The sequence below is a fragment of the Macrosteles quadrilineatus genome, unplaced genomic scaffold, assembly GCF_028750875.1.
Source record: "Macrosteles quadrilineatus isolate MER2022 unplaced genomic scaffold, UCM_ALF_1.0 Scaffold_3__2_contigs__length_128488019, whole genome shotgun sequence".
Classification (NCBI taxonomy): domain Eukaryota; kingdom Metazoa; phylum Arthropoda; class Insecta; order Hemiptera; family Cicadellidae; genus Macrosteles; species Macrosteles quadrilineatus.
Window position 1 is genome coordinate 105,131,164 of NW_026542596.1, and position 24,196 is coordinate 105,155,359.

General features: G+C 34.1%; 1 protein-coding gene across 1 annotated transcript in view; it reads right to left on the minus strand.

The window, feature by feature from the left end:
* Window positions 1-210: 210 nt before the first annotated feature.
* LOC128988573 (probable cytochrome P450 6a13) overlaps window positions 211-24,196 on the minus strand; it is a 73,231-nt gene continuing 49,245 nt past the window's right edge. The window contains exons 2-4 of the mRNA XM_054409970.1: window positions 3,560-3,781; window positions 2,410-2,661; window positions 211-420 (exon numbers count right to left, since the gene is read on the minus strand). Coding sequence (XP_054265945.1) covers window positions 242-420; window positions 2,410-2,661; window positions 3,560-3,781 — 653 coding nt within the window. The 3' untranslated portion in view covers window positions 211-241. The remainder of the gene's footprint in view (window positions 421-2,409; window positions 2,662-3,559; window positions 3,782-24,196) is intronic.

The window sequence follows — 24,196 nt, forward strand, 5'->3', positions numbered from 1 at the left end:
TAAAAAATTTAATTGATCATTTATTTATTATTTTTGAAGATGAAAATTAAAATAATACACCACTATAATAGTCATTCTTTAATAGGCAGTAAAATAAGGAAAACATTTCAAAAAGAATTATTTCTAATCCTTATTATATCACTATTTAAAATGAATTAAACTTACTGTTCTGTAAAAAATGTAAGTTATAAATATTTTACAGAACAGTCTTATTAACAGAACAAATAATGCAAATTTTACACTAGAGAAGGGGTTTTTCCCGCTGCTGAAACTTAAGTGGAATTCCATTTTTAGGAGCGAAGAGAAAATCAACAGCACTGGACTCAAGTTTTTGAGGAGTAGTTTCAGTTAAACATACTTCAAACTGCTTCAAAATGTGGACTAAGGCAGACTTTATCTTGATGTAAGAGTAGAGCACAGCTGAAAAAAAATAAAATTTGCTGACATACATTGTAAAACTATTAAATCAAATCCAACCTAATTTCAGTTAACTTTTATGTGTATTATAGGATCCAATGAGTAAAATCTCATAAATAATATTATTATGTATTAGGAAGAGACTAGAAATAGTTCTCTGCAGTTTGACTTACTTTTTAATAAGACTAAAGTTAATGTACCAATCTAACAGAGACATTTCTAATTATTCACTTTAAAAACAATATTGTAAATATTAGGCAACAAACAAACAAAAATTATAATTTTTAAACAAAAACTGCCTGCCAATTTAGAGGGGCATTCATTTGGACAGATTTAAAATTAATCTTTAAGAATATTTAACCATAGGAGTATGTTATATCTATGATTTGGCCAACAAAAGTACCTATAATATGTGGAATTTATTGGTGTTATGGAATATATGTTCTTATGTATATAATATAATTTAAGTAGTTTTCAGTTGAATTTGATTTGTTCAACATCAAATGTTCTCATGGAACACCCTGTAGTTTATGATGCTTCTTTTAAAGTGTACATGTGATTATGAGGCTTCTCCTTTTTTAATTTTTCCTCGCAAGTTTTACCCGTTTATATTATTATTATGTAAACTCACCTTATAATATTCATTTAGGCTTGGCCTATTCTATAAATGTTTAAAGTTAATAAGTTAACAAAGATATGAATTACAAAAGGTGTTTTATTTAAACAAATGAACAATTAACATGCAAGGAGAAAAGGCTTGACGTTACAATGAAAGGATTGACAATGGTGTGTGGGGTTGAAATTAAATTGAAATAAAAGATAAATTTGAATAATAACTTGAAGGTTCAAATAATTTAGATGTGATATATCTCAGGGTAGGGTGTCGTGCTGGCTTGAATGCTAAGAATGAATACATTTGATAGTGTCCAAATAGGCCTAATTAAGGTGTTAAACTTACACAATCTCAACAATCGAAAATCTAATTTTGGTGTTGTCCAAAAGGTAAGTCCAATTAGCACAAAATTTAAAAGAGTTTAAAGAAAAGTTTATACTTAATTTTGAGGATAATGATTGAGTTGAGTCCTCTTGAGGTTTAGGCTACTGTGATATAACTTGAAACTGGTCTTCTTGATGAATGAATTTGATTTAAGTAAAATTTTGACTCCTTCTTCTAACAATTTCAACTTCTCAATGGCTTCCTTCTCTCCCAATCTCACATCACTCATTGTTGAACACATGGGATCACTTTCACTGCTTCTTAAATTTTGATTCCTTAAGGACTAATTTTGAAATGATATTATAAGAAATTTTGATGTATTGCAATTCTCTTACATATTTAATAAATAATTAGATTGTGGGCTTTGTAAAAAAAATATAGGCTATGAATGAATATTATTAATGATTAATTGAACATATTAATGAAATTATATAAATTAGGAAAATGAATATTAGGGCAGCCTTTCTGAGGAGTGATTATTAGGTGTATGAATAAAAGTTAACATTTAAAAAAAAAACTTAATACTAAATAATGAATGAAATGAAATGAAATATTACAATTATTAGGAGCTATTGCATATTCAACCTTAGAAGAAGTAGCTCATGTAACTTTTGTGTTGTTTTTGTGTACGTTTTACTTATGATGGTAAAATTCTATTTTATTTTTAGAGATCGCCAACTGCATCAACAGAGGTATTTATTTTTTTCCAGAAAAAATATTTTTTTTATCCTATAAGAACAAATCATTCTGGGTGAATTTGGGAACATGTTAGGAAGTTAATTTGTTGGACAGCCTCGTCCATTGTATCTTCTATGGATACAATTTAAATTTCAACCTTTAAAATCTAATCAGATACAACACTCGCCAACAAATTATGAGTAGAACGTTATAGCATGTGATTGGTACAACAAACACAGGTAGAACATACAATGAAAAATAACATTATGGCTTTAAAATGAAACTGTATTAAACTTTTGTGGACGCCCTGTATTTACCTGGACAGAATCTTGGTCCGATACCAAAGGGCATGAATGCAGCGATGTGTCTAGCTGCGCTGTTTTCATCCGAGAAGCGATCAGGATCAAAGACCTCTGGATCCGGATAGTACATAGGATCCATATGGATACTCCTTAGAGGTATAAGGATCAAGGTCCCTTTCTCTATCACACTGGAGGTTCCAGGGATCAAATAGTCTTTGGTGCAACGTCTGAAGATCAAAGGAAGAGGAGTATACTTGCGAAGAGCCTCTGTTTAGAAAAATACACTTATTTAATTTTATATCCTAATATGTTACCGGTATATTTTTCCTTTTGAAAAGATGGTATACTCTTCCTTTCGTTCAAGGTGTGAGTTTAGTAAAATCAGGGTGGTAGTAAAAGAGTAGGAAATTTGGATGTTGATAACATAGTTAGAGAGAAGAATATAATTATACTGGATTAGCTTTGCTGCAATCTATAAGCATCAAAGTCCACATGAGTATGAGTAACAAAGTGTATATTGACTTTTTGATACTAAAATAGACACCCCATCTATATTGACTAGCTGTATCCATTATCGTATTGGAAAAAACATAAATAACTATGATCAACTGACAGAGTGCGCTTTGGTCAACAATTAAATTTTCTCCCAAGTGGTATTGTATAGTTAGTATAGCATAAAATTCCAGCAATAAAATAGCATACAATGACAGTAATGAGAAATTCACCTCACCACACCCTCAGTGGCAAACTCAAGAACGATTACTTTTAACAACCGTTTATAGGAAAGTGTGCATGGCTCTAAGGATGGAAGAAACCCCAAAGTTTATACATTGAAGTAGAGGATGTTTAAACAAATCAAATTATACATAGATTTATATAACAATGCAACCAAATGGTTCCTGTTGAGCAAACACAAGCACCCATATTGCAGGAATTATACGGTAAACAAAAATTAGAAAACTTTAAACATCCAGTAGTGTAACCTGTTTTGATTTAGATTGTAATCATCTGTTTATTTTTTTATGCTGTATGATGGTTATACCATTGTAGGCGAAGCCATTGGTACAAGATAGTGTTAAATAAAATGTAATTTTTATTAGAAAGAAATTGTTTTTTCAATATTTCCTGAGCGTTGCTAAGCTTTTAATTTGTTTTAGAAACATACCTGATACTACTTGCTTCATGTACTTCATATCTTGCAGAGCCTCAAAAGATATCTGACCTCCATGTTTCTTCAACACTCGAACTATCTCGGTGCACAAAGCATGCTGAACATTCGGTTGCTTGGCTATGTCGAACAGGGCACAAGCTAGGATATTGCCGGGAGTCTCAAACCCAGCAAGGAAAAATATGAACGACTGAGCTACCACGTAGTTATCGTCTATTTCTGTGAAAGGAAAATATTATTTATGAGTAAACCTTTGTCTTATTATTTAAGTCTACTTAGTACACCGACCATCAGGACCGTTTTAGTAAATGGAGTGGGCCTGGGCTCAGGTTCGGAAGAGGTTTTAGTTTTGTTAGCCGTACAAGGAAGGGAAAAATTACCCATGAGGAAGGGAGAGGGCGCGCAATTATCTTGTAGATCTTTCATCATATGAATTAAAAAATTTAAAAAGAAATATAAAATAACACATGATCAATAGTGTTTAACCGAGGTCTTTGTTCATAGTTCACTGGATCTAACAACCAAACCAATTATGTGTTCCTTAGAAATATTTGTTCACAGGAATGACCGAGGGATCACCAAAGGTAATAAAAGTGTTATCCCCCCAACAATTCAAAAAATTAAAATTTCTCTTGAGAAGCCCCTTGTATTTATACCCTATTTAAAATTAAAATATCTAATGCAACCCTTAAACATCTACAAACATTTAAATACATCCTGGAATTTGAATGACAATTTTCAAGGTTGTTTTTTATTTCCATTAGATGTTATGAATAAACTCTAGGGTTTTCTAAAACCTTGAAAAAATATATTTCCCAAACCTAAACTATGTAAAATTTCTTTTTACTGCAGTAAAATTAACTGATTAGTAAGTAATAGTTGTGCAATACATGTGCCATGATTTTAGCTAAGTTATTTTCCTCCAATAAGTATCAAGTAAAAATAAAGCATGTTTCACAGAGAAACTTTGCTTCCCTATGGTTTGTTTACTGCCTTCTATCAATTCTTTGCTTTCACAAAGCGACCAAAGAGATTGTTTATTCTATTACTTATTCTGAGAGGAGTAATGTTGATGCTAAAAATTGTATGACAAATGTTTTATAAATAAAGACTTTTTTAATATCATAACGAGGAACAAATTTTACTACTGGGACCATGCAACAAATCTGCGATCTAGCATCCAAATCTCCAAATTCACCTCTCATACTCTTGGCTGGGACTAACAATTTATCAAAAAAGAAACCTCAGGAAATATACCAAAATATTGAAAGTGAACTTAAAGCACTAAGCAAAGCAAGGCCAGTCTGTATCACTACTTTCCCTCCTCGTTTTGATGTGAGTCCAAATGATCCGGTACACTGTGAGATTGCCTTGGTTAACAACTATATTAGGGAATTGGTTGTTGGAATTAACCAAGTACATTTGATTGATTTTGATCATTTTGAACGGAAACATTTTTCTAGACATGGTATGCATCTGAATAATAAAGGGAAAATAAAGCTGGCCTTTTCAATAATTCAATTTTTAAACACACTGCAACCAAATTCCAATGAACATCAAATAAAAGTAATTGAATCCCACATGAATCAGGTAATAAGACAAGCTGGAGGTGACAAGCAAACCGCTTTTGCTCACTGTATTTCACGTGACCTCTCGAGTGAGAGGTGTATGAGTGCTGGTGTCGCAAGAAGCTTCAAACATAACTTTGGGAAACCTCTGCTTTCTGACCGCATCAACTCACATTTAACATGCCAAAGGTCAAATAAAGGTGTTTTTGTTTATGGACTATCTACTAAAAACAAGTTTTACGAGAAGCCATCAATATTTGACTACCAGCTTGCTTTTCAACAGTTGATAAAGGATTTTAGAAAAAAAGGATTAAAAACATTATATTGTTCACCAATGGGATGTGTCAGGGACTTGATTCCACCCTCCATTTTTATTGACAACATAAAAGAATTTCAAAGGTCTACCGGTGCTAGCATAAACGTCATAGTTTATGAAGAAATGTCAACAAGAAAACTAAGAAATGGCCTTTCGTATGTTGAATTTGTTAAGACGCTACAACAATCCTTGGGTGTTCCAAGACAGTCGCATAATTCCAACAATCAAGAAACCTGCCCAAATGACTCCGAAGCTGTTCGTCTTGATGATTCTGACAACATGGGAGACCATTCCTCAAAAGATCTTTCCCAACATAACATCATGTCTTCTGAATCTCTTGCAAATTCTGCTGATCTAGCCAACATAGACACTGCAAACATTACATCCCCAACTACTGAGCTGCACCCTGCTGTCTCCGACCCTACACTGCTAGAGTCTGCACTCGGTGATAAAGTGAGAGTGTCTCCGGGTGTTCTCACTTACAGTGAGACACTAAAGCAGAGTAATGGTGTTTGTGCGGGGGTTGCTGTGATCAGCCCAAGTGTAAATATTAAGGAAGCCTGTAAATCGAAATGTCAAATTAATATAGAAAATACCACTGTAAATAGTATTATGTTAGGTGAACAAATCGAGGAAGTTTTTTTAGAAATAGCGAAATAAATAATACATTAGCTGTAAGTATGGATGATTTTGATTGTACTGTAAATAATAATGCTAAAACAAATAACAATGCAAACCAAGAATACTTAAAAATTTTACAGGTCAATATCCAGTCTATTAGGAACAAAATATTAGAATTAGAACATTTTTGTGCCATAGAGCAAGTGCATGTAATATGTGTGTCTGAACATTGGCTAGAGGAGCTGGAAGTTGAATTCTTTGTCCCTAAAGATTTTATTGTTGCACATATCATGTGTAGGAAGAGTATAAAAAATGGTGGGGTAGGAATATTTTTAAGAGAGGGGTTAACGTTTACCAAAATAGATGTTAGCTTATTTTGCATTGAGCTTCATTGTGAATTTAGCTGTATCAAAATAATTGATTATGATCTTATAGTTTTAAGTGTTTACAGATCTCCTAATGGTGATATTGGTTTGTTTCTGGAAAATTTTGAGCTTGCTGTAAAAAAGCTGTTAAAGTCATTTAAATTTGTTGCTATTGTAGGGGATTTTAACATAGAAATGATAAAAATGGAAAAAAGTCATCTATTGAATTTGCCAATCTGTTGCGAAGTCTAAATTTAGTTTGTACAAATAAAAAACCAACTAGGGGAAAATCATGCAAAGATAATATAATTGTAAACTTTTCATCAGATTTATATAACATAAATACAGTAGGAGGTTGTTTTGCAGACCATGAACCTTTAATATTAGATTTTTTACAGAAAACTATCAAACAATGTAACAACTCAACAGGAGGAACAAAACAAATAATACGAAGGCAAAATGAAAGTAATATTAAATACTTTGTTGATCAATTGGTACAAGAGAAATGGGAAATGATAATGGACTATAAAATGGGTAGAATAAATGAGAAACAACTATTTGATAATTTTTTTAAGAGAATAGTATCTTTGTGGCATTGCAGTTCCCCATTAGTTAAGTGTAAACAAAACAATAAACATAAGAAAGGAAAACTTAAATGGTATAATGAAAAGTTAAGGAAACTTAGGGAAAAAATGCTTGTTTGTCATTCTATTTATAAGAGCTTACTCAAACATAATTCAAATAATTTGGAAATTGCCTATAGAACCTACATTGATTGTAAAAAGGCCTACAATCGTGAAATAAAATTAGTCAAAAAGCAAGCTTTTGAAAGGTATATTGATAAGGCCCCCAACAGGTGCAAGGCTGCTTGGGAAGTTATATCACATGAATTTTCTCCTACATCAACTAAATCTGAGGTTTTGGATGCTGATAATCTAAATAACTATTTTGTTGAATGTGTTAATGAGCTAGAAAACAAAATTCCTCTCACCAACACACCTGCACATGAGTTGTTGGGGACTCCCCCTATAGGACAATTACATTTCCAATGGAGGGAGGTATCATGGCAAGAGGTTAACAATGTTGTAGCTAACTTTTCCAATTCAAAAACTATGGATCATTACTGGTTTTCAAATTACAGCATCAAACAAATAATTCATTTCATAAGTGAACCTCTGGCTTTTTGTATTAATCAATGTCTGAAAATTGGTTATTTCTCTGACCTTCTCAAAATTTCTAAAATTACTCCAGTATATAAAAAAGGCGATAAAAATCTTCCTAGTAATTATCGTCCTATTTCAATAGTGCCAATCTTTTCCAAAATTTTTGAATGTCTCATGCATAAACAAATTAATGAATATTTTGAAAACAACAATTTATTGACAAATTCACAGTTTGGATTCCGTGAGGGTAAATCAACAACTGCAGCTGTCTTAGAAGTAGTTAATAAATCTTTAAATGCATTTGAAAATAAAGAAACTGTTTCATTAACTTTATTTGATCTTACAAAAGCATTTGACTCTGTACCTTTTAATATTTTATTCAAAAAACTTGAATTTTACGGTATTACAGGTGAAACTTTAAACATTTTAAGATCCTATTTAACCAATAGAAAACAGTATGTATCTGTTGGAGGCAGTCATTCTGACTTAAGATTGGTTGAAGTAGGTGTTCCACAGGGCTCAGTTTTGGGACCCTTCTTGTTTTTAATCTCGATAAACGACCTGCCGAAGAATGTTGATGTAGACACTGTTGTGTATGCTGATGACACAACTTTGATTGCAACACATAGAGATATTCATGAGCTTGATTTAATTACTAATGAATCAATAACGTCAGCACTAAATTGGTTTTCCTCAAATAAATTGATGTGTAATCAAGAAAAAACACAGAGAATTCTTTTGAGTCTATCCCCACTTGATAATGAATTAAAATCAGTAAAATTGTTAGGATTCCAAATTGATTCAAAATTAAATTGGCAAGAATCAAATCAAATCAAATCAAATCAAAATGCCTTTATTCTTGAGCGCTTCTCAATACAATATTGGTTTACAGAAAAACTCACGTCACTACAAGAACACATAGAAATCACATGTAAAAAAATTTCCAGAGTAAATTATCTAATTTGGAAACTCAGAGATTTTGTTAGTAATGAATACCTTCGGACTACTTATTTTGGTTTTTTTCAATCGCATATTTCTTACGGGATTATACTTTGGGGACACTCCCCCCACACCCATGAAATTCTTTTATTGCAAAAAAAAGTTATACGAACAATCTGTGGGGTTGGCCCTGTGGATAGCTGTAGACTTCTTTTTATAAACCTTAAAATTTTGACTGTAGTAAATTTGTATATTTTTCACATACTCCTCTACACTAAAGCTAATCTACATCAATTCACTTGTAGAGATAGTATACACTCTTACAATACAAGAGGCAAATCCAATCTAGAAATCCCTGCCCATAGATTGGCCAAAACACATAACTGCCATAAAATAAATTGTATACGGTTTTTTAATAAATTAGGTCTGGCAGCCAAACTGGTTCCTTTTAATAGGTTTAAGTCAAAAATGTTTGAGTGGCTCATCAAAAATCCATTTTATTGTATAACAGAATATTTACTTTCTAATGTTGACATTGATTTTTAATATAGAACCCACTTTTGTATTTTTTATAGTTTTTATAGTTTTAGTTTTGACTATGTCTATTCCTTGTAAAAGGTCAATGACAATAAAGTTCTTGATTCTTGATACAATTAAATAATTATTGCCAGTAGGTAAAAACAAATATTTATTTATGGCTAATACTTTTTAACTATAGTCTGTTCACAAACTTTTTATAGTTTTGGGTACCTATCCCTTCCACTTGATCCTACCTTTAATATAATAGCTCAACAGCTGAGGTTTTCCCAAATTTCAATCAGCTGCAACATACATACAGTAACTTAGATCACACTTAACTGAAACTTCCCCTTAAACTGGCTAAATTTTGTGAACGGTCATAAAAAACTATTTCAATTGTGTATGTGTGTTTTTTTTTTAGATACAATAGGCTAAGTTATATACATTGTTCTACATAAAACGGTAAGAAAACCCTTTTTTTAGTGGTTATAGTTATATTTAGGTGTATGATTGACTTTTCCTCATAGCAGAGAATACCTCAGATATTATAAAGTAAAATAAACTAATCTTTATTTATAAACTGTACCTTGTTGGTAAATTGTATAATCTTTGAGTTTCATATTGTTATATTTTCTTTATTTTGTCTAATATGGATTTTAAAAGTAAGGAAATTTACCAAACCAAAGTTTGCTTTTACTTATTCTGTTTTGAGGAAACAGTGGAGCTATTAATCAATAGTACCTATAATGATAAGATGTTAAAGGAGAAACTGGGAGTAACATTTTTACAATTGTTTGTAAGAATAGCAGCACTGAATAACTTGTTTGACCTAAAAAAAAAAAATAGTTTATGCAACTTTCAAAACCTTAACTTCTTAGAGGAAATACATACCTGGAATATTTTTATCGACACTATCAGAGTTCTCTTTAAGCTGTAACAACGTCTGTAGAACATCCTTCTTTTCAACACCATTGACCTTACGGTAATCGATAATTTGGTTGATAACATCATGAAAAAACCTCTTGACCCTAGCTTTACAAACTGATATTCCTAGGTATCTATGAAGCCTTGGGAAAAAACAACCGGTAAACACATGATAAATAAAGTGAACTCCCAAAAGTTGGCTACCAGCTTCCCTGAAATATTCCTGTTCTTTTGTTAAAGAATCAGGATCAATCCCGATAGTACACAGTGTGATTACATCGGTTGTGTAGCGTAAGGAAGTATCCCAGGACTCTATCAGTTTATTGTTGGATTGGTCCCGCTTTATTTTCTTCACCAAAACATTACTTTTATCCAACATAATTGGTAGCATAGATTTAACTCTGTTCACATTAAAACAAGGAGATAATTTAGAGCGAGAATACTTCCAGTCCGGACCGGTTTGGTGAATCAAATTTCTTCCTAGTGAATCGCTGGAATTGAAGTGAAAACCTCTGTCTTCAAAATATTGGAAATCTTTTACTAACATGTTAGAAATTAAGTCTAAGTCCCGCACATACAGCACTGGTGTTTGAAATGCATAAATCCCCACATATGAGAGTCCTGATGTCTCTTTGTAAATCCTGTGAGAAATATCTACTATGTTCTTTAGAAAAACAATATCTTGCATGTGGCCAAAAATGGGATATACAGGTTTTAAATATGGTATTCCACGCACTTTCCAATAGTGATATTTTGTACTTAACCACAGATAAAAACAAACACAAACTAAAACAACACTGACTATAACCGGTGTGGTGATGTTAAAGAGAAATGCTCCCATCTTGACTGATCAGTAGCTGTGGAAAGACTGGTTGGAAGTTGTTCTCTTGCAAATGACTATAATCTGTCAAGATAGCAAAACCTTGTCTGTCAAGAAAATTGATTAAATCCTATTAGTGGGCAAGAGATGATTATTTTTTATTTGTGTTATAAAACTGGTGTCCTAAATTATCTTATCGTTTCCACACTTAAGCCAGCCAAGATAACGTAACTTTTTGTTTATTGATTTTATTTCATAAAAACAATTCGAAAAAGTTTCTTTGGCGAAATAACTTGAGGCATATTTACCACATAGGTTAGTTGTGGTTTTACAATTAACATTATTTATACACTATACTACGATTATAATGTGTTTATATACAGTATAATCTTATATACGAGTTATATAGGACCATTAAACCTTTAAAAATAACCTTATTGTCCTCAAAAAACTATCAAAGAGAGAGAGAGTGAACTGAGTTTTAACATCGAAATGAAAGTTGTGTGATATTTGAGAAAATATTTAGCTTGGTGTTGGATAGTTAAATGTATAAGTAATTAATACATCAGCTGATTTATTATTATTAAGTTTGTTAGTAAATATTCTGCTTAGTTTTGATGTGTTTAAGAATTCAATAAAATGGTTCTTTTATAATTTGAATATCATTTAGTGTAATTCTACATTGGCGACGATGAGTAAACGAACCAAAAGAAGAAATAGTTATTTCAATGAAGAAGATAAGTATGAAACTAAAGAAGACGCATTACAATCAAAGATAGAGAAGTTCAAATGTCAAAGCTATGATGAGTCTAGTAGGTGGGATGATTATGAAGCACATTTTCTATTGTTATGCAAGGTAAAAGGATTGGGAGAAGATTCTCAGAGAGCAGAGGATGCTCGAAGGGATCTTTTGCTTGCCTATGTGGGTCCTGCACCATTAAGAAAAGTATCAAACTTTCTGCTGCCTTTAAAAGTTCATCAGGCTACGTGGGCAGAACTAGTTAATGGTTTCAGGTCAGTATACAAAGCTAGTAAAACTATATTTTCAGCTAGAATGGAATTTGAAAAAAGTATCAGAGAAAATAGTGAAAGTCTTTCAGAATTTGTAATACGTTTGAAAAATTTAGCAGATTTTTGTAAATATGAGAACAATTTTGATGAAAGAATAAGAGATAGATTTGCTGGAGGTATAAATTTTCCAGGGTTTGAAGTAGAAATTAGACAACGATGGCCTGATGGGGTAAAAGAAAATGGTGACAAGTTAACATCTGAAGATGTTTTTGAACTGGCCACTACAATGGAAAGAGCTCGTCATGAGATATTCAAGAATAATTATAAAGAGTTGGAAGTATCACAAGTAAGAAGAAACAATAAGGAGTTTAAAAGAGAAGTGAAATACAATGAAAAGACAAATCATCCATGTAGTAGATGTGGAACAAAGCATGAATTTGGTACATGTCCAGCCTATCAACAAAAGTGTTTGAATTGTAAAAAAATAGGACATTTTGCAAAGGTATTTCGACAAAAACGAGTGAATAATTTGCATGAAAAGTCAGAAGATGAAGAATCTGAATCGGACTCACATGACATGAGGATAAACGATGTTAAAAAGGAAAGAAGACATATTTGTAAGGCATGTATTCATTTAAAGTTAAATAAGGTAGCTACAAACATGGAATTTGACTCTGGAGCTTGGGCCTCAATGATAGGTAAGCCTCTTTGGGAGAAAATTGGTTCACCAAGACTTTGATCAGACTAATTCAAAATACGTGGCATATGGAAACAATATTTTAGATATACTTGGTGAATGTTATGTCAATGTTTCAGTAGGTGATGAGACACGTAGATTAAAAGTAGCAGTAGTAAATGGAAATGAGAAACCGCTGTTTGGTTTACCATGGATATTAGCCTTTAATATGAACCTCCCTCCTGATGTTACTATTAGTAAAGTAAAATGTAAGCAGAATCATAATCAATATAAGATGGATGATGTGAGGGTTAAGGAAGTACTAAAAGAATTTGAAGATGTGTTCTCTGAAGGACATGGAAAAATCAAGGGTTATAAAGCACGAATTCACGTTCGAGAAGATGCAAACCCTCAACATTTTTCAGCGCGCAGGGTTCCGTTTCCCTTGAAAAAACAAATTGAGAATGAACTTACAAGACTTGTAAATGAGGATATCATTAAAGAGGTAGATCCTGATACTACACCTATTCCCTGGGCTACCCCAACAGTTAATGTAGAGAAGAATGATGGTTCAATAAGAATTTGTGGAGATTTCCGAGTCACTTTGAATCAAAATTTGGTCCCAGAAAATGCAATTATTCCGACATTTGAGGAACTAACAAACAAAGTTGCAGGCGGACAAGAGTTTTCCAAGATAGACCTACGAGATGCATACCTACAAATGGAGGTTGCAGAAGAACACCGAAAGTATTTAGTAATAGCAACGCATAGTGGTTACTATAAATACAAACGTTTACCTTTTGGGATATCATCTAGTCCAGGTATTTTCCAAAGATATATGGAAGGACTCTTAGCTGGGATACCACAGGTTGGAGTTCTTCTGGACGATATTATAATAACTGGAAGGAATAAGAACAAGCATTTACGAAATTTGAGAGAGGTTTTGAAACGAATGAAAGAAGCTGGTATAAAAGCAAAGTCTAGTAAATGCAAATTTTTTGAAGAGTCAGTGACTTACTTGGGACATACAATCGACCGGAATGGAGTACATCCTACTGAAGAAAAAATAAAAGCCATTCGAGAAGCACGGTCACCTACTAATGTCAAGGAACTCCGATCATTTTTAGGTTCTATTAACTACTATGAACGATTCATTCCGGGACTTCATGCCATTTGCAGTGATCTCCATAAGCTGACTGGAACTAAATCACAATGGAAATGGTCCGAACAAGAAGAGGGGACATTTAAAAGAGTAAAAGAAATTCTATTAAGTAAAGACACAGTAGTGCCATACGAAGAAATGAGACCATTGGTAATGGTTTGTGATGCATCAGAAAATGGATTGGGAAGTGTACTAATGCACAGATACGAAGATGGACTAGAAAGACCAATTGCTTTTGCCAGTCGTACACGATTGGCCGCTGAAAAACAATATTCAAATATCGACAGAGAAGCGCTAGCTATTATGTTTGGACTCAGGAAATTTCATCAATATGTATATGGTCGGAAGTTTACTTTAGTAACCGACCACAAACCTCTACAACGGATATTTGGAAATATGCGAGATCTCCCAAAAGTTGTAAATAGCCGTTTAGTGAGGTGGGTTCTCCAGTTGAATCAATACAACTATGACATAGAGTATAGAAAAGGAGAAGATAATGTGTGTGCTGATGTTGAAATGAAATGAAATGAAATGAAAATGAAAATGAAAATGAAATGAAAAATCCTTTATTTTTTCAGGCAAAGTTAGGGCCACATGGCCCTTTCTTACACTTAACCTGACATTAAAAATATAACATAAATAATGTAACATAGGGATAACTTAATCTAATTAAACATAAAATATTTAACAATTCAAGTACCTACATATCTAAAAAAAACATAAAAATTTAACAAATAGAAAAACACATTCACACACTCTCGCATACACGCATCAGCAAACGCGCAAGGTAACAGTAGCCCTAGGACACGCCAGCCGAGACCATCTTCTCAAAATAGAGCTTTTTCAGTGCCGCCACAAACTGGGAACGTTTTTCAAGGGTCTTAATGCGTAGGGGTAGGCCGTTCCACAGACGACAAGCGGTAACAACAAAAGCCCTGCCATAAGCTGTGGTCACATGATGAGGTATCCGCAATGTAATCGAAGAATAACGAGACATTCGTGAACTACCCTGAGACACAAATTTAAAATCGGATTTGAAATATTTTGGGGAGCCTGTTTTCAAAATTGAAAAAACCAATGACAAAATTTTAATGAATCTTTGATCATTTAATTTCAGGATGTGTGCCTCAAGGTAGTATGGCGTGATATGCTCCATACGTCGCAGACCATAGACAAATCTCAAACAATAATTCTGTGACCGCTGGAGCATACCCGCCTGAGTCGCAGTCAAGTCATTGATCAATGAGTTGCAGTAACTGAAGTGGGGTAGTACAAGTGATTTGATCAAATGTAGTTTAGTGTGTTGTGGTAAAAAATTCTGTAATCTTTTCAATGAATGTATGGAGGCAAAAACCTTTTTTCGTGTGTCCGTAACTGCTATGTCCCAAGTAAGTGAAGAGTTGAAAGATATACCAAGATTCTTGACATTGTCGTAGTATGGAAGTGCTTTGCCATTAACTGTGATTGGGTTTATGGAGTCTAAGTCAATTGAAGGTCGAAGTCGAGAATGGCTAATGACAATCGGTTTCGTCTTTTCGTGATTTAGTCTCAGTCCATGATTCTCAGTCCAAGTAACAATTCGGTTGACATCTTCATTGATCCTTCTGACACAGTCGTTTTCGTTGTTTGCAGTAAAATGGTCATAGATTTGTAAGTCGTCAGCGTACATGTGGTGTTTACAGTTGACCAAGGTCGAGTTTATGTCATTGACGTACAGTACGAAGAGCAGAGGCCCAAGGATTGACCCTTGAGGCACACCGCATGTAACAGTCACCAAGTCTGATCTCGTGTCACCAATCTCCACACATTGCTGCCTATCTGACAGATAAGATCTCAGCCATTTAAGAGAATTCTGGGAAAACCCTATGGCCCGTAATTTCTGAACCAGCAGGTCATGATTAACACAGTCAAATGCTTTAGAAAAATCAAATAGAGTTAGAATCGTTCCTTGTCGACGCTCCATAGCAAGTTTTATGTCTTCAGTCACTCGAAGGAGTGCTGTCTCTGTACTGTGTGCTGTCCTAAAACCAGATTGATAGTCAGATAAAATGTTGTTTTCTGTGATGAATTCAGTGATTTGACAGTGAACGATTCTTTCTAGGCCTTTAGATAGAGCGGGCAAAATACTTATCGGCCTGAAATCCCCAACCAAGGTTGGGGCTGAGATCTTTTTTAGGGGACGGATAATGGCAGACTTCCAAGAAGAAGGGAAAGAATGGTGCCTTAAAGATGCATTAAAAATGAACGTGATAGTTGGAAGGATGGCATAGAGGATGTCTTTGATGAAACGAATAGGGATACCATCAGAACCGACAGCATTGCTTCGGATTCTGCGGATAGCCATCAAAACTTCGGACTGAATAACTGGTTTAAAATTAAACTCAGGATATCTCAGGTGTGGGGTTGGAGAGTTAACTAGTTCATTTAAGTAACTGTCAACTTGATGCTTGTTGGTATTTTGACTGCAAGAAGAAAAGTAAACGTTTAATTCATTTAGAGGAATGTGTACCGGTTGAGAATCAAATTGTTTCCCTAGCCCAAGACTTTTAACCTTGCGCCATAAAACATTTGATGGTTGCTTTTGATTTTCAAAAAGTTTCTGAATGTATCTGAGTTTTGAATTTCGTAGAAGCTGTTTAACTCGATTACGATGATTCCGATATTGTTGTTTTAGTTCTAAATTGCTGGAGCGTCTAGCTTTTCTAAATAAGCTATCACGTTGAGCCATCAAACTTTTAATTTCAGGGGTCATCCACGGAACAGGTCTTCGTTTTGTCACACGTTTTGAAACGATGGGAGCATGCTTGTCAAAGAGATTCAATATGGATGAATTTAGCTCATGAACCATTTCATCGACAGAATTTAAATTTTCAATGAAGTGCCACGGAGTTTGTTGAACATCTAACATGAACTGAGCGACATTCATATTTTTAAAATCCCGATATTTAATAAACTTTGCTTTGGGCTTGGGAGATTTGATTGAGTACACACAGAAAATGAGGTCATGTTTAGATATTGCAGGGATTGGAAGCTGCCCATGATGAATGATATCGTGGTCATTGGACACAACTATTAAATCTAAGAGGGTGTCAGAATTGGCAACATGATGTGTGGGATCGAGTGGTAGTACAGTTAAGTTGCACGATTCAAACATGGTAGTCAGCTGTCTGTGTTCAAAGTTATGAGTCAACGATAGTAAGTCAGTGTTAAAATCACCCATGATCAAAACATGACTGTATTTGAACATCTCGTTAAGCAGAGCATTTTCAAAATCAAGCAGATGCCCCGATCTTGGTGGGCGGTAGCACACTCCTAGTAACAGCGCATCTGCTCCAGGCAAACTGATCTCAATAAATAGGAATTCTGGCCCAGCCGAGTACTCCGATGGTGAAGAAAAGACTGTTTTAAACTTTAAATCCTCCCTGATATACACCGCAACGCCACCGCCCTGTTTACCAATCCTGTCATTACGTTGCAGCACATATCCAGGGAGGGACACCTCATTTGAATGAATACTCGGCTTCAGCCAGGATTCAGAAATGCAAATTAAATCAAAATTACCGGGACAAAATATTTCTCTAACCTCATCAATGTGAGCACGCAAAGACTGGGCATTGATGTGCGCCGCTTTCAGGTGTTTGGGATAGGGAGATAAGGAGCGAGAAAGACAATCAGCGGTGGACAATGTAGGGTGTAGGATGGGGGAGGGGGGAGAGATAAGCGGGTCGTTGCGGCGAGCACTGTGCGGCTGTGGACTCGCTATCCCGGGTCCACAGGTCGCGACGTCACGACAGGCGCACCCAAGACCACTGTACAAGCTGCGATCACTGATTCACACTCACACACATACATACATACATACATACTTAAATTATTAAAGTAAATCAAAATCACTGTTAAGAATAAAACAACACGCTTGTCTGGCTCCGCTAACAATTCACAAATGAACAAAAAATAAAAGATTTTTTTCCCCTTTTTTAGAATAAAATACATCCAAGAAACTAAACTCAATGACATTAAATTCAACAATAAAACCTCATATTCATTATACATTTGTAAACAAACTGATTTTTTATTTATTATTTGAACGTGAACTTTTCTATGCAAAGAATATAAAAACAAATAATGTTAATAAATAAATTAATTTACTGTTTGCAATACCATATTACACACTAAGATAATAAATATAAATAAATTGAGAACATAAACTTAACTTTCAAACTTTAAGATCATAAAATATATTTTATAATTTAATTTAAAACAAAATAACAAAATCTATTTCAGTTTAATAGTAATATTCATTACTATTCTTTAAAAGTGTAAATATAAAAATAAACAAAAATATAACAAATGTAAATGTATAATAACACAATAAAATTAAAAATGATAGAAAAGTAGCTAGTGATAAAAATTAAACAGAATCTTAACTGTTAACTGAAGCAGTGTTTTGGGCCAAAGCTGGTAGGTCAGTCAGACTCGTCGCCACCTTCTTCTCCCCGCTCTTGTCAACCCAGAGCACTCTGCCATCCTGGGTCCAGACGTTTCCCACGCCGAACCTTGCCACCGCCTGCTTATACAGTTGCTGGCGAAGGTGCGTCAGGTCCTCCTTGATGGTTACGCCTGTCCCCTTTAGCCGCTTCTTCACATCAAATACAGTCCGTCGGGCCCGGTATGTGCTGAATCGGACGATGATGGGCCGATGCCGCTCCCTGCCGTCGTCTCCCGGTGTCTGCAGCTTGCCGACTCGATGCGAACGGGAGATTGCGTCTTTTGGCAGTTCCACACCAAGTTTTTCCCGACATAGCTTTACCACAATCTCGTCAGTGCTCTCATCTTTAGTCTCCTTGACACCAAAAATACGAATGTTGTCCCTCCGCTGATATTGTTCGAGGTCATCCGTCCTTTCAACAAGTCTGTTATTTACTTCCTCTATCTTCTTCTGAAGACTCGTCACGTCGTCCTGCAGCTTGCAGATAACTTCGTTAAACGAAGCCAACGCCGCCTCGACAGCGGTTATCACCGCCCTCTGCACGACTGCCTCAACAGCGGCGAGCAAGGCCGGGTCGATGTTGTCATTGTTGGAGGCAGTCTGCTTAGGCATTGTTGTGACAGACGAGGACGGGCTGGCGCTGGCGGTTGGAGACGGAGCTGATAAGGAGCGTTGGACGTTCCGCTTCTCCACGGCAGATAGCAGCACTGACTTGCCCTTATGTCCTGACCGCAGGTTCTGAGGTGACCGGATCATGAACACTTGAAGGTTATGTTTGTTTAGTTATGTTTTAAAAACTCTTTAAAACACTATAAGTAACTGTACTCACTATTGCATTAGTTAGCGCACTCTGAAGTAAAAGTGTTGAGAAAAAGTCACTAGCGATATCTACGTAATTAACTTAGATAATTGAGAATATCGCGGAGCCGAAATGACGCGTGCTTTACTCTAACAAGTTCATCCCCTCTCTTCAAGACTTCCGACTTCAAGACTTTTTTGATGTTCTATCAAGACTTCCGATTTGAAGATGATCAACCTGAGGAGGCTCACATTGGTTTTTTGAATGTTGATAAGGTTAACTCTATTATGTCTTATGACCTCTTGAAACAAAATTCATTTACAGATAAAACAATTAAAATGGCAAAAAAACTTTGTATTGAGAAATACATGGCCCCCTGTTGTTCCTGAAATGTTGAAGTCATATAAACAGAGGAAAGATGAATTGAGTGTTGAAGATGACATATTATTGTGGTTTGGAAGAATTGTAGTTCCAGAATGCATGAGAACTGATGTTCTGAAGATATTGCACACAGGACATCCTGGTATTGTATCAATGAGGTCTGTAGCACGACACTATGTATGGTGGCCCAACATGGATAAAGATATCGAAGTTTATATCAAGAGGTGCACATCTTGTCAAGAGAATCGAGATAATGTGGAAGAAGTACCATTATATCCTTGGAATGTGCCTGATAGAGTTTGGGAAAGGGTACACATTGATCTGGCAGGGCCAGTCAACGGATCTATGTGGTTGGTAGGTATTGATGCTTTGTCAAAGTGGGCAGAAGTGGACTGTCTCAAGACAACAAACTCTTCAACAATCATTCAACGATTGAGATCTTGGTTTAGTCGATATGGAATACCAAGTGAAATTGTGACAGACAATGGACCTCAATTTGTATAAAAGGAAATGGAAACATTTTTTGAGAAAAATTCTATCAACCACATAAAAACAACTCCTTACCATCCTAAAAGTAATGGTCTTGTGGAAAGACTAGACTAATTCGTACTTTGAAAAGACGGTTCTACACAACAAAGCAGGATGTTGGAGATGGAATGCTAGCTCTTCAAAATGTTCTTTTTAGCTACAGAAACTCACCTCAGAAAACAACTGGTAGGACTCCGGCAGAATTGTTTCTCGGTCATAGACTACCAACAATTTTTGACGATATGAAACCTAATCTTAGGAAAAAGATGGAGATGAAGCTTTGGAAAGAACAAGGGAGGGATAACAAAAAAGTTCTAACTTTTGAAGAAGGAGAAGATGTGTGGATTAAGAATGAACATGGGAATGGTTGGTCAGCTGGAATGGTGAAAAATAAAAATGGACTGTACTCATATGATGTACTTTGTGGAGGTGTTATAAAAAGGAAACATGCGGACCAGATGAGACAAAGAATGGGAGCTGTTGAATCCGTGTAAAAAGAAAGAGGGGAAAAGTGTTGGATAGTTAAATGTATAAGTAATTAATACATCAGCTGATTTATTATTATTAAGTTTGTTAGTAAATATTCTGCTTAGTTTGATGTGTTTAAGAATTCAATAAAACTAGGTGAAACCCGTCGAAATCGACGGTTACTTTCAAGGCTTACGCTAATTCATCTACGGAAAGTTAGGTGTGGTGCAGTGGAATATACTTGAAGTGAAGTTGGCTTTTATTCTTGGACTGTTTAGGGTTCTCCTCGTTTATATGGTTGTGCGGCTTCGTTGGCAACAAATAATGCAAATGACATAGCAATGCGGAATTTCCAAAAAGCAAAAAAAAATACTGCAAATTGGCAGTTACGTAAATATTAAAGTTTACATGCATTGTTAAACAACGTATCTTATAAAGGATGATGTGATCTAGTTTAAAAGGGATATGACCTTTCTGTCATGACAGTAGCTGCTTAAATAGTATTTACTCTTTGTGCCTTTTTTACAGCCAAAATGTTGTGTTATTTTCAATAATTTAACCAACCCAGTGGGCCACGGTCCGTAATATAGGCCACTGCAAATAATTTGTCAAGATAGGTACCATGTACCATTTTAGGCAAGGTTTCTGTATTTTTAAATGTTATTAGACACGATAAGAGCACAATAAACTTCTTCTACAGATAAATAATCTTCTGGAGAAATATAAGCCGAATTATAAATGTTACAATGCGAGTTCGAGCATGTTACCAAATGCTCGAACTTTATATGAGTAAGTTACATAGTATTTTTGGGTTGCTGCTCAGTGCTCTTTAAGAAGATATTTTTTAGAGATAAATTAAATATATTTTGTTACTGAGTAGCGCTAGTAAACATGCACAACCCATTTCGTTATTCTAATAACATTCAAAGGCTCTCTAAGACTTCAAATTCTTATTTGTTTACATATCTATATTATGTGTTCACAATGCTGAATGAATACATCGAAGTCACCTCTCTGAAAATTCTGTAGTAAATTGCAGTTTTACAGCATAATGACTTTCTAAATGCACATATTTCTATATAAATATTGTAAAATGTTTTATCCAGTTGCTGTAAACTACTATTAATTTAACAAAATATGGACACAAAAAATGGGCAACGTGCCCTTCTACACTACAGTACTTGTATTATTTTGTATTGCATTACACAATCCAAGATTTTTCCAATGATTGAAAACATGTATGACAATAATCTCATGAACCTGATCTGTAGAATAATATGATAAAATATAGGCAAAAGGGGTGAAAAAGGCAGACAACAACCCGTACAACAGATGTTAGATAGTTCCATAAGAAATTATTGTAAGAGTTCTGTGATTAAAAGGAATTTCCACAGATTTTGTAACGGAACGTTATATTGCAAAATATGACATGATACAGAAGAAAATGAATTTTATAATCAGAAAATATCATTGCAAATACTCCTTTTGGACAACTCAGTGACTCCCAATCAATGTGTGTTGTTTGAAACACAATTTTAAAATTAACAGCTGTTTCATTAAAAAGTATTAAATTCACATGGCCAAAATGTAAACAATTCTGTCGAGGGATCTTTAAAGGCTTCTGGGGCAGAGCCCTAAGGGACTTTACTTCGTGTTTCTTTTGATAACTCATCTACAGACCAAAGCCTTTCTTTGGAGACCTCTACCAAGTTTCTACGTCCAGCCGTTCTCTCAAATTAGTGGTGACAAAGTTTCCAATTAAATATTTAGATTCCCCCATGTTAATCTTATGGGAGAAAACCTAAATTTGATGGAAGATCCTGTCCAAACTAATAAAGATTTCAAAAAACAAAAAACACTTTGCAAAACTACAGATCAGGGCCATTTTTTTGACACTTTAATCACCAAAATCGGTCAAAAAATGAGGGAGGAGTTCTGTTTACAAAAATCAGCTTAGCGTATTATATATATAATAAAATGGTTCTTTTATATTTTGAATATCATTTAGTGTAGTTCTACACTTGGTATAACTTTAGCTCTGTAGATTGGTAAAACATTATACCAATGCAATGTTAATATAACACATTGTATTTACAGCAATTGATTATTATTTTAAGAGTTAATATTACCAAACTTCAAGAAACTAACAATAACAAAAGTATATTGATATCAAAGTAAACTTTGTGCACAGTTATTTTAAAATTGTTATTAAATCTGACGACTTAAACAAAATGAGGTCAAACAACTCGGCTATGCTTACATTTCTCAAGTCTAGCAAACATCTTTACGGTGCAGGGAGGGAGAAATGTTCTTTAATTAAAGGCACAGGTTTTACATGCTTTACTAGTGACAGTTAATGGTTCTGAGTCTAAATCAAGTAGGCACTTTTTTAGTATGCTTTTGTTTTTGTTTAGGTTTCATTTGACTCAAATTGTGTTGTTTAAACAATAATGTTTTGGAGATTGTAGAAACTTTTTTTTCGAGTTTATGTGTTATTATTTAAATTGGTGTTCTGTATATTTTGTTAGTTTATTTTGATTCCTCCACCAGTTATGTGAGAAAAATAATACTTAATACCATTTATTTACTTGAATGCTAGGGTCACGGAATAACCAAATGGAATTTTAAAAAGGGTTTGAAATGTTTTTCATTCAAGCAACGTTTTTTTTTCAGATTCATTGTATTTTTTACCTTCACTTGTTTTATAAACTGAATTTAGTTTATTATTTAAAAAGACTGGAATTCACAGGTTTAGTTTGATTTATCCATACAATAAATGTCAACAGTTCTCCATTATTTTGTGTTAAAATGGCATAAACCTGCTTGAATCCAAAAATAAATACAAAGCTAAATAATTTAGGGTTATTGTTATTGTTAGCTGTCAAGAAAGAATATACATGAATTGCATTTGCAATTCAGCTACAGGATTTGCTATTTGTGCTACAGGATAGTGTTGGAATTAATAAGTTTTAGCCAGCTAATCTTGGTTTGATGCAACCTAGAGCAAAAACTCTGAAAAAGGGGTCCTCAGCATTCCATTTTTGATATGGTCTTCTTCAAACTGCAAAGAGTATGCGGTAATTATAAACAAATTGGTATGCCCCATATGATGGGATTTAAAGCATAAAACAAAACTGATGCAATGTTTTACAACAATAGCACTGATGACTGGTACCAAAAAGGGGACTCAGATATATTTACACTCATTTAATGGTTGAAAAGAAAAATATTACCTGAATACTTTTAACCAAGCTAAGTAAACTTAAATAACTAAGTTCTTTCCTATCTTAAATAAATGCAACAACACTAACTAGAATGGAAAGAATGTCTAATGTCTCCTTCGCTTCTCAGAACAGTGGTAGTACAACTATAATCAAAGATAGTGTAGAAAACCCATAGTGGAAATTGTTTAACAATTATAGAAATATTTTTAAGCTTATAGCAAAATTTTCAGATTTAAGATTTCTTTTTTACCTAACCATTAAAAACTGAATATACCTAGATTTTTTGTAATTTTAAATTGTGTTTTGTTTATCTATTATACTGTAGTCTTACATAAAAATTTTTGATAAACTTTTAAATGAAAATGATTCAATTTTTGTTTGAGTTTTAGTTGTCCCATAAGTAATAATAATTTAGTTTATTTTTTCTGAAGCTCTTGTTAATTATTTAAAACTACCTATTTAAAATGTTGTTTAGAATATAAATAGAGAATGCTTAACTTATGAATGATGTATGAATAAAACTTTACTCGGTGTTAATATTGCAATATGAGACGGGTAGAAAAGAGGTCAGACAAGGCGACACGTTTAAAATAGTTCCCAGATCTTGACAAACAAGTTTACAGCCAAGAGAGTGATGTTCTTTAATTAAAGTCAGAGCGTT